Source organism: Globicephala melas, chromosome 13, assembly GCF_963455315.2.
Source record: "Globicephala melas chromosome 13, mGloMel1.2, whole genome shotgun sequence".
In the NCBI taxonomy this organism is placed as follows: Eukaryota; Metazoa; Chordata; class Mammalia; order Artiodactyla; family Delphinidae; genus Globicephala; species Globicephala melas.
Window position 1 is genome coordinate 66,934,503 of NC_083326.1, and position 11,733 is coordinate 66,946,235.

At 59.8% G+C, this 11,733-nt stretch overlaps 1 protein-coding gene across 1 annotated transcript; it reads left to right on the forward strand.

Moving 5' to 3' along the window:
- The first annotated feature begins 5,784 nt into the window (after window positions 1-5,784).
- On the forward strand, window positions 5,785-8,815 carry LIF (LIF interleukin 6 family cytokine). The gene is made up of 3 exons (XM_030860784.2): window positions 5,785-5,803; window positions 7,512-7,690; window positions 8,405-8,815. Exons 1-3 carry the CDS (start codon window positions 5,785-5,787, stop codon window positions 8,813-8,815), a joined length of 609 nt encoding a protein of 202 aa, XP_030716644.1.
- The last annotated feature ends 2,918 nt before the right edge of the window (window positions 8,816-11,733 follow it).

The window sequence follows — 11,733 nt, forward strand, 5'->3', positions numbered from 1 at the left end:
AGATAATTACAGTGTGAAAATATCGCTCTTTACCTCTGCCTGCGATGGTCTCAAGCTAGTTCAAGATTCAGAGAGAGCCTGGGGGAGGTCAGAGTGCTTGCAGAGGCTAAAATGCCAGATCCATTAAGGGCTGATGCCTGAACCATCAGGGAGGAGAGACACCCATTCTAAAGATGGAGACGTTGAGGACAGAGCCTGCAGTGGAATCAGGCCCCATGCAACTTGGCATGGACCTCAGAGGCAGGCCTCTGACCCCACTGATGATCGGAGCCCTGTAGGCTGCTGCTTCCCTTGCAATTTCTATCAGAATTGAAGAAAAAATATGCAGTCACTCTGATTCACCTCCAGGGGTGTGATTCCTGACGCAGAACCAGTCAGGAAATGTCGGGGTGATGCTGGGGACAGTTGGCAGGAGGCCAGACTGGCTTCTGGCTCCCACTTGGCCCTGAGGGTGTGTAGCTGGTCCCTGCCAGAGATCTGATGGGGTGAGGGTGAGAAGGGCAGACTATAGGCCCAAAGCTGGACCTCAAGAGCCTCAAAGACAGCTGGAAGGGAAGTGTTGCTTATTCCCAAGGTGGGAAGAATTGCTTATTCCCCTGCAGAGGCTCTGAGAGGTTGCCTGTTCCCCCAGGACCCACGCCACACTCTGTCTACTGAGAGGACCCAGGAGCCCTCCTTGTCCTAACTCTCAGATCACGGGTGCAGCATGGACCCCTGGACCCAGGCCCAACCCAAGCCCCTGACTCAGGCTGGGGTTTGAGCCCCTCCTGTGGCCACCCCGACCTCTGGTTAGAATGGCTGCCACGTGGCAGGCACTGTGTGTTTCCCACTTAACATCTTCATGACAGCCCCATGAGCCCGGCGCTACCGCATCCCCACTCTCAGTGGGCTCAGAGAGAGGAAGCCAGTTGCCCCAGGTCACAGGTGTGGGCAGGAATCAAACCCATGTTTGCCTGGCTGTAAGACACACCCTTACTCATGGGTACTACCACCCTAGCCCCAAAGGGACCAAAGGTGACTTGCAAAGCCGAGCCAGCGGTCACAGGAAAGTACATGAGAGCATATAGATGGTGGAGGTGGGCAGCCTTGCAGGTGTAGTTACATCCTCCTTTCTCAAGTGCTGAATAATGAGGTGTTTTTGCCTTTTTGGACAGGATACCCAACTGCCAGGGCTGTGCCAGGAATTCCTGAGCTTCTCCTGTTTCCTCTGGCTGTCCCTCACCAACTCTGGTCCTGGGCCACTCCCTCTGGCCCCCAACTTCCTCCCCTGGGCCCATCTGACTCCGCTGTGCTCGTTTCCCAGGTGGGAGCGTCAAGGCGAGGAGCGGGGCCTGAGCTGATGTCTGAGAGCAGCTGCTGGTCGAGTTTTCAGAGAACTGAGATCTTAGATGGGGACAGGGAAGAGGGATGGGGAGGGAGGAGGGGGGCCGGCCTGGGCAATGGGGGTTGCCCAGAGCACTCAGTTTCTGGGTCACTAGCCTTGGGGAATTCCCCGATGCCCAGAGAGCTGCTTACCTGGTGAGTAACTGCTCCTGGCTGCCCACACAGGATGCCTGGCTGTGAGGGTACCTCCCTGCCACCCCCTGCCAATGGCCACTGCCATGTTACCCTCTCCTCTGAGTGCCCCGGGGCCCAGGAAAGAGACAGACAGGCAGGCAGGGGCTGTCCCCCACCTCCACAACTTCCCCCAGGGCTCCGCAGGGGGCGGCTGGTGATTCAAGCCCCTCTGAGCTGAACTATGTCTCCTTCCTTCTCAGATGGGCCTTGGGGGTGAATCAGCTCCTGGGGGCGGTGAGGCTGGGTCAGCCACTGTCTTCAGCTCAAGCCTGGGGTGCGATTGGTCACGGGCCAGGATAGGACATAGGGAGAGAGAGCCCACCGCCGTGCCAGCCCCCCCAGCAACCCATCTGATCTTCCTGGGGCACCCCAGAAGCTGGAGGCTCGAGGGTGTTTTGTTTCCATTATCCATCAGGAGAGAATGAACAGGCCCCTCTCCTGCCCAGCTTTCCCCCTTTAGCCCTGGATTATGCCCAACTTTCCTCATCTGTAAAATGGGGACAAGAACCCCTACTCCTCCACGGTGAGGAGGATCAATGCTGACGAGCAGAGGGTTGGCTGGGCTCCCAGAACTGCGCTGAGCCTGAGCCCTCACAGCAAACCCACAGCACAGGTGTCATTATTCCCATTTTATAGATGAGAAAACTGAGGCCAGGATGTGGTCACTTCCTCAAAGTCACCCAGCTCATAACTGGCAGACCCAAACCTCTAACCCGGCTCTGACTGAGGCTGAAGTCCATGCTTCCAACCAGCAGACTTTACTCCTCTCGCCATGAGAGACTTGGCACAGACAGCTTTTGGAAACTAAAATGCTTTTAGAAAATACTTAGCATCTGCTCTGATGTAACCCTGAGCCAGGTGCTGTCAAGAGTACAAATGAGGATCAGACCCCAACCAAGCCCTCAAAGAGGGAGGAATGAGACTTGTTCCCGCTTGAAAGGAGAGTGGGCAGGACTGGGCAGACTCAGCTAACCTGGGCTGTGGGAGGAAGGGGAGGCTTCCCGGAAGAAGCGGCCTGAATGCAGCTCACCACCCCTTGCTCCCATCGCAGCATGAGGTGCTGCTGGCATTAGCTGTGGCCTTCAAGCCAGAGGCCAGGGCTCCAGGCCTCATTCTCTTGTTAACTCTCTGTGCTGCCCTGGGCAAGTGTCTTCACCTCTCTGAGCCTCAGCTTCCCCACCTGACATTCTAAGAGAGACTTGTGGATGGTGAGTGAGAATCAGAAGGAAAGGAGGGGCTGAATGGCCACATGCGCCAAAGTGAGCGGGAGAGAAAGAGCCCTCAGGGGCCCTGGGGAGGCCCCAGGCCGGCCCTGGACTCGCTTCCTGGAGATGAGCAGGTGGATGGTACAGCTGCCTGGAGGAGCACCCCCAGCCCCGGCCTGGCCGCTCCCCCCCCAGACTGAGGGTGCCCTATGTGGGCCCCAGCTGTCCCCCTCACCCTGAGGCCGGTCAAATCCCCAGCAGGCCCAGTGTGCAGAAGCAGGACAGGCTGGGGATGAAGTCACAGCTGGAAGGGGCCGGGCTGGGGCTGCCACTCCAGGGTGGGGCCTGGGGTCACGACCCTGGGAGCAGGCAGCCAAGAAGGGAGGATGCCTTCCGTGAGGAAGCTGGGGAAAACACACACACACACATAGCAGCGTAGAGAGGGAAGGAAGAAAACAAACTCCAGGAGACCAAAGCTGGCCTGGAGCGCCGCCTGGGCAGCCGATTCCCGGGGACCGAGGCCACGTTGCAGGCGGCTCACGGGTCCGCAGCTCCGAGACCCTGCCCGGCCTGCCCCCGAGAGGCCCGGTGCAGGTGGTGGCTGGACATGGACAGGAGAGGGAGGCTGGGCCTGGGGTGCCGAGGGGCCCAGAACACTTGGGGAGCACAGACCAAGTCAGGTACCGTGAGAGGGGAAACTGAGGCAGGGGAGGGGGGCAGTCAGGGCGAGGGTGAAGTATCTTCTAGACTCCGCCCCACTTCCTGTTTCCTGTGGGGTGGGGCTGAGATTACATGGCGTTTGGGGGCGTTTTATAGGGCTGAGGAGGGGTCTGGGCAGCCAGAAGACAGTGCAAGGCTCGGCAAGTCCACTGGGAGTGATGCAGGGGAGGAACCGTGGCAGGAGGGCAGTGGGATGAGGAGGCGGCCTCCAGGAGAATCAGGGCACCCAGTGAGACACTTGGGCGGGGGAACAGGGGATCCATAGATGGGGCCTCTGTGGGGCCCTGGTCAAATGGATTTGGGGTCCACATCAGAAGAGTCAGGATGAGTCAGATGACAGGGGTCCGGGAGATGTGGGGGTGGGGTCTGGAGGCTGATCCAGAGTTCATGCTCCCCAAGTGCTCAGCCCCTCCTGCAGGAGAGATTGGGCCTGGGGGATTATGAGAGGGAGGTGAGCTGGGATGTCCTGAGGTGTGGGGCTGCCTGAGACAGGCTGGGGTGGCTGGACCTCCTAGGGGCATACACAGACCCCAGAGCAGGTGCATGAGAGGGGCGAGTGCCAGCTGGGGCCTTCCATGGCCCCCAAGGAAGACACAAGGTGTGGAGCGGCCGGGAGGAGGAAGGAAAGCCAGTGTGGGCTCTACCAGCCTCCTCCCTGCTGGGAAGTGCCCGCTGGGATGGGCAGTTTTATCGCCCCACAGCCGAGGCCAAGCTGGGAGAGCCGGGAGGAAGCAGCCTGGAGAGGGCAGGGCATGCGTGGGGGGGAGGGGGCACGGCGGCAGCAGGAGGGCTCGTCCTGGCACGGAGGAATGAACGAATGCTGGGCAGGTCCTCCGGGATGTGGCAAGAGGCGGGAGCTGGGGGCATGGAGGAGGGCTGAGGGGGTGGGCAGAGGGAATCAGGGGCCAGGGAAAGGCTGCAGGGCTCCCTGGCCTTGGAGAAGCAACTCTCCTGCCTCGTTCTCTGGTCGGGGTCAGGTGGGAGGGCTGCAGCGGGGGCGCCCTTGGCAACTTGTGGGACCACATAGCCCCAGATGTGTCTGACCAGCACTCCCCCACCTCTTTTGTTTTGTTTTGAATGCTTTTTGCCAGGGAGGAGTTGCTGTGCTCATTTTGCCCTAGTCCTCACCATTCCTTCCTGCCCCTCCTTACTCATTTATGAATCTACCTGGCCACGATAGACACCAGATTTTGTGACCCTGCCTAAGAGACTCCAGAAGCACCTTTTGGGGGCCATAATCATTCTCTGATGCTGAGCCCCAGGGCCCTCCAAGACATTTTCTGTTCTCCTCAGCCATCCCTCTGCGTCCTGAGGAGCAAACCTGGCTCCAACTGGCTCAGCCTCCTTAAGTCTCTGCTCCAAATGTCCTTTCAAAATGGAAATGCTGGACCACTCTCCCCTGAAGGGTGCAAAGAGTTTTAGGTAAACGCCAGAAACATCACATCTTCCCAGAATCTCCTCCCCAGGCTCTCCCCAAAGAAGGGAGTCACAGCAACCCCTCACCTCCCATCTTCCCAGCCCCCTCCTCAGCTCCACAGGTACCTGTGGTCATCAATGCAGGCTTGTTGATGGCAGTCAGGAGGCCTGACCTTGTGGGACCCTGGACAACCTGTCCCCGCGGGAGCCCCACTTTGCATAGTGGCAGCGGGCAGGTTGGAGGAGGCCACCTCTGCGGTGGCTTCCAGCGCCCACGTTCAGTTTCGCTTTTTTACCATCTAAAGTCCACACCAGGGCCCCAGCCCCTCTTCCTGGAGCCTCCTTGTCAGCCAAGCCCCAGCCTGCCTCCTCCCCACTGACCCCCAAACCCCCTGACCAGGGGGCCACAGGTGGCAGCCTCCGTCTGCTTGCCTAGTTTCAAGCCACCTCCCCAAACCCAGGTGAGTCAGGGCTGTCTGGGGTACCCACTGCCCAGGGACGCCGATGACTCGGGGACCCTCCTCCCCCTCCCCATCTTCAAACAACTCCCAGGGCAAGCCACGCAGGAAAACCGCAGGGTGTTTTGTTGAAGAGTTCATTATAATTTTATCAATCAAATTCTTAGAAGAGGGAAAAAGTCTGCTCTCGCCACCCTCCCCCCTCACTGCCCCCCCTTCACTCTCACTTTCTTCCATTCATAATTTCCTATGATGCACCTCAAACAACTTCCTGGACGGGGATCCCTGCTAAATATAGCTGTTTCTCTCTCTGTCTTACAACACAGGCTCCAGTATATAAATCGGGCAAATTCCCCATTTGAGCATGAACCTCTGAAAACTGCAGGCATCTAAGGTCTCCTCCAAGGCCCTCTGGAGTCCAGCCCATAATGAAGGTCTTGGCGGCAGGTAAATCCACCCGCCCCGCGCCGGCTTCCGCGCCCCGCCACGGGCGCAGCGGCAACTTGGGGCACTTGGCGATCGTGAGCGGGACACCCACTCGCCGCAGACACACGGACACTTGGGGCGCCCGCGCAGCTCGCCGGGCCGCCGGAGGCGCTGGGTGGCGGCCGGGAGCGAGAGCAGGCACATGGTCCCGGCACCGCGCGCCCAGCCCGCCCTGGGGCCCGCAGGTTGGCGGGCAAGGGAGGGTGCGCCGCAGCCTTCCTCCTCCTCCTCCTCCTCCTCCTCCTCCTCCTCCTCCTCGCTCCGCCGGCTCTCCTGCTGCTCTTCCAGCTCAGCTTTCTCCGGGACTCACCCTCCCTCTTTCTTTTTCTTTCTTTCTTTCTGTCTTTCCGCTTTCTCTTTTCCAACCGCGTCCCGGGCTGCTCCCTGGGAGGGGCGCCGGCCTCTGAGCAGCTTGCAAACTCCGGCCCGGGACGGGAGCAGGTGCCGCCTCCATCTGCTAGTGTCTGGAAAGCTGTGGTCTGTGCTAGGTGAGCCTGGGGTGTGGGGGCCCCCCAGCCATCGGGGGCCTCAGCACTGCCGGGGGATGCTGGGAGGCACAGGGGACCCAGAAGTGAACTTGAGGCTGCCACTGTCCCAGGAGGGGAACGGGCTCCTGCGCGCCACCCTTTACCCCAACCTCATCGGTTCTCCAGCCTCACAGGTCCACCGACCCCAGCCCTTGATGCTTGGGTCACCTGGAAAGCAAGGGGGGTGGGGGGAGGCGGAAAGTAGGCGCCCTGGGCGGGGAGGGGCGATCCTGGACAGGCCCGGACAGCTCTCAGCTCTCCTGTCACCTTTCACTTTCCTTCCTCCCCCGCCCACCTGGCTGCGTGCGACATTTTCCCTTTTTTCTTTCCTGGTTGCACCATTCCTTTGCCCTCCCGAAGGCTCTGGGGGACTGAGGGACCCCAGGATTCTCCTTGTCCTAACCCACAACCTGGAGCAAGGACCAGTAGACAGGAGTGGGAGGGCATGGAGGCCAGGAGGAGTACAGAGTGGGATAGGAAGTTTTGAAGAATGACTTGGGAATGGAGTGGGGAGGGGCAGAACTGCAGAATTGGGGTGGAGTTGAGGGTCCTAGATAGGGTAGTGGCCACATTTGGAGAAGGATAACCACAGAATTAGGGGACAAAGGGCCCAGTGAGCCAAAATCATGTGACAGGTTTGGGAGATGAGGGTCAGCAGAATCCCCCCCCTCCCCGTGGTCCCCTAAGGAGCCCACTCTGGGAGATTGAAGTGTGAAATAACACTTAGGAATCTGGACCATCCTGGGAGGTGGGGAGGTAGGGGCTGCTCTTTTCCTTGAGACCTGCTGGGGCTGGGGCGTGGTACCCTCCAGCCAGAGGCCAGGATGGTGTCACCCTGGACCCAGCTTCCAACTGGTAGAAACAGCTCACGTCCTGCCCCTTGCTCCTGTCAGGAGACAGCAGGGAGTGATCGATGGGAGTGAAGCAGAGACAGAGGGTTAGAGCTCTGGAGAGAGGGGGACAGAGAAGCAGATTTGGTGACATCGTGAAAGTAAGAAAACAGCCATGCTGGGCGAAGAGAGAGCTGGAGGCTGAGAGGGGACACTGATGTCCCTGAGGGAGACGAGGCGCATCCTCTACCATGAGACCCCTTGCCCACCCCCCCACCTCCCTGCTCATGGCTCCCTCCTGCCTGTTCCCAGGAGTTGTGCCCCTGCTGCTGGTTCTGCACTGGAAACACGGAGCGGGGAGCCCCCTTCCCATCACCCCTGTCAACGCCACCTGTGCCACACGCCACCCATGTCACAGCAACCTCATGAACCAGATCAAGAACCAGCTGGCGCAGCTCAACAGCAGTGCCAAAGCCCTCTTTATTCTCTATGTAAGTCTCCCCCCAGGGTACCAAGGAAGGAGGGAGGGAGGGGCTGGGCTTTGCTGCAGGGACCTGGGCTGGCGGGGCTGGTCAGGGAAGGGAAGGGAGGGGGACTGGTCCCACCACACCCAGACTCCCTCAGCTTCCTCCCCACCCCCTGGCCCAGGCTCCGCCACTTGCCTAGGGTGCCCAGTTAGATAGGGGCAGAGCTGCCTGGAGAAGGGGGTGCCTGGCACTTCTAGCCTTGAGATTCTTCCACCTTGTGGAGGGAGAGGCCGATGAGAGACAGAGAAGGAGGTGGTGAGGTGGACGGCAGGGTGCTGTTGGGAGAGACGGCGGGTTGTGGTTGACGGGGGTGCAGAGCCGCCCAGGAAGAGGGTGAGTGCAGTGGGTGAAAGGGCAAGTGTGTGTGGTGTACACGTTGGAGGTGAGACTCGGGGTTTTCCTTTCTGTCCCCACGTGGTCCTGATGATTGTGATGAGGAGGATAATTCCTTGCATGGTATAGGCCTGGATGCTTTGCCAAGGGAATCCACACCCACAATTACTTCAGGCTCTCAGGACAGTCCCGAGATGCCTACAGGGCAAGTGATTGGGTCCTCATGCCACTGTGTTTGGGGTGTGGGGACTGAAGCCCAAGAGCTGACCCAGAGGCTTGGTGGCAGGGCTGGAACACCCATCCCTGACTCCCATGTCACCTCCCCTCCGCCCCTCTGCTCCTCAGTACACGGCCCAGGGGGAGCCATTCCCCAACAACCTGGACAAGCTGTGCAGCCCCAATGTGACCGACTTCCCGCCCTTCCACGCCAATGGCACGGAGAGGGCCCGGCTGGTGGAGCTGTACCGCATCATCGCGTACCTGGGCGCCTCCCTGGGCAACATCACGCGGGACCAGAAGGTCCTCAATCCCAGCGCCCACAGCCTGCACAGCAAGCTGAACGCCACGGCGGATGTCATGCGGGGCCTCCTCAGCAACGTGCTCTGCCGCCTGTGCAGCAAGTACCACGTGGCCCGCGTGGACGTGGCCTACGGCCCGGACACCTCAGGCCAGGACGTCTTCCAGAAGAAGAAGCTCGGCTGTCAGCTCCTGGGGAAGTATAAGCAGGTCATCGCTGTGGTGGCCCAGGCCTTCTAGACGGGAGGTCTCATAGCGCACAGTGACCTGAGATCTTAGACTTAGGTGGCTCTCAAACTGTGGTCGGGGCCCAGAGCAGTGCCCAAGCCAAGTGGGGGCTGCTCGCAGACCCCGAGGGGTTCCTGGCCAGTCTATTCCCCTCCAGGGTGGGCTGTGATGAAGCCAAGCAGAGCCAAAACTCCCAGAGGGAGAACCTATACATGGCGCCAACTAGAAGAAGGCGCCCCTTCTTCTGGGATACTGCAGCCAGGCACCCGGTGTCAGGCTGGATTTCGGCCCCTTCTCGTCCCCTCAGCCAGGGTCTTCATGAGCAAACCACACAAGTTGCCTCCAGTGACCCTGACCATGGGGCAAGACAGCAGGGGTCGGGGGCATTGCCTGGCCCCCAGCAGAATGACAACTATCAGTGCCTTCGCTGCCCCTTCGGTAGACCTTGAAAGGTCTGGTTGGAACTCAGGCAGCCCAGAGGGGCTGGGATCCTGAAGGATCCTTGGCCCCTACAAGTATGGTGAGTGGAAGGCTAGAAAGGGAACTCTGGTTTGAGATGCTGCCTTGTCTTGGGTGTGATTGGAGAGCTCAGGCCTAGGACTGTCAGGTGGAAGGTTCCAGAAGGAGGTCACTGGCCTTCAGCCTCCTGGGGAGGCAGAGAGGCCACCTTCAGGCCTGGGAAGGAAGAGAGGCCCTTGAAAATCTCGATGGGCTCTTCTTCCTTGAGCCCGCAGTCTGTCCTGCTGTCCCGGTGGCTGGGGTCTGGTGGCTGGACCTGGAGGCGGGGTGTGGGGAGGTGGACGGGTTGTAAAGTCAGGTGAGGGGGTTCTGAGGGGACCCAGAGTCTTGTGGGCAAGGGTCTGTAAGGGAGGGGTGGATGCAGTAGTTCAGAGTGGCAGCTCACATCTGAGGCCCACGGAGGCCCCGTGAGGTCACACAAAGGTACTTGAGGGGCACCAGAGGCCATCGCTGGACCCCGGAGCAAGGGGACAGCAGAAGTTGAGGTCAGGGTCTCAGGAAGCCTGAGATCCAAGGGTGCTGTGTGTCTGACCCAGCATGATTGTCTATTTATTTTGATGCCCTATTTATATTAACTTATTGGTGCTTTAAATAGCAAAGTTAATTCCCCTTTCCCTGCTCCCTCTCCAGCAGAAATAATATGATGGCTCCTTCTGCAGGGGCCGGGGCCAGGCCTTAGCAGGGCCTGGTCTGGAAGTCGAAGATGTTACAAGTGGGATAAGCCTTATGGGTGAGGCTCATAGAAGGGTCAGGAGCTGAGAGAACTGGTCAGTCTGGGAGGGGACGGGGGACCCGGCTCCAACCCCCACCCTAACGGTAACTGGCTCTGGGGCTATCGGGACCCTGGCTGCAAGGCAGGCTGGGCCAGTTTGTGGAGTGGCCAAGGGGCCTTTTCCCAGGGCCACCATGTTGCTTGGCTCCAAGGGGCCCATTCAACACTGTGTTGTCCGGCGCCCCCTGGAATTGTGCTGTTGGAGGCAACATTCACCATAGAGATGGCACCCCTGGAGCAGTGGGCAAGGCAGCCCTGGTGGCCCACCTGCTGCTGTTTCCTTGTCCTCAAGCTGCCTCTAGACTAGCAGTCTGGGGGCCCTGGAACAGTCCTGACCAGCACCCAGCGGGGAAGTGCCTTCTCGGGTGGCCTGAACACCCACAGAGGGCGAGAGGACCTGGCTGGACCTCAGGAAGCTGGACGGCCCAGGGAGGAGGCCCCTGCTCTGGAGAGGAGGACGAGGAGGCCCTGGGATGCAGACCAGGAAGCTGTGGTCCCTCCTGCCCCACCTCCCCCCACACCCCCACCCATGTCTGGGCTCCCAGGCAGGGAACCTGATCCTTTCCTTTGTGCTGGGGCCAGGCTAGTGGAGAAACGCCCTCCAGTCTGGGAGCAGGGGAGGAGGGCCCAGAGCTGGGGCAGCTGCTAAGAGCAGGGTTCTGGCGTCTTCTCAAACCCTGAGCGGGCAGCGAGCCTAGCCGTTCAGCCAGCACGATTTTGGTGCTTTGCACTCACTTTGCACCCCTCTGCCTCCTCCGAGCACTTTACCCGTGTCCATCGGAGGGCAGGTGGGCAAGGCAGCAGGCAGGCCCTGAGGCCTGGGGTCGGGGGCTGGAGGTGGGAGTTGTCCGTCCCGTTGGCAAGACTGTTTTGTGGCGGGTGGTGGAGGAGACCACAATGGTTACATGTTTTCCAACACTGTCTTAACTGAGGGTTAAGACACTGAGGGTCACGCTCAGCCTTGTCCAGCATCTCAGCCTGCTGTCCCCCGTCGCTCTGCTCCTTCAGTGAACGTGGCTTGGAAGGCTTGGAGCCGGCTGGTCCCCCTTCATCTCATCATCCCGTGGACGCAGACTCCCCGTGCCAGGCCCACCTGGGCAGCCTCTGAGGCTCGGGGACCAAGCGATTCTCCTCCCCCAGGCGTAGCCCCGGCTCTGCCCCTCACCCTCATCCTCAGTGCTCTTTGTAGAACCTGTCTGGCAGATGGGCACCCACTTTGCACAGCATCTCTGAATTCTGGAGCCTTTGTGTGGAAAAAAGCTTTGCAGGGCAGGAAGCTGTCCACTTCCTCCCTTATCTGGTTTTGACCCACACCTGCATCCTGGGTCACGGCCCCAGCCCGAGGAGGAGGGAGAGGCCGGCAGGAGAGGAGGGGTTAGGACAGTCCTTTTGCAGTTTATCGAAAGAGGGGTATTGGGGACCTTATTTATTTAAAAAAATTTTAAATGAGAAAGCACCACTATTTATTTGTCTCTCCTCCCCCTCATCCTTCTCCCCCTCTCCTTGTCCCCTCCTTGGGGATGTCTCCCCGATAGAAGCAGTCCAGCTCTGCCTCGCTGGCTCTCCAGGAAAGACATAGCGTGTGGGGCTGGAGGCCACAGCCAAGTGAGAGGTTAATTTCCCTTCAGATGGTACAGAT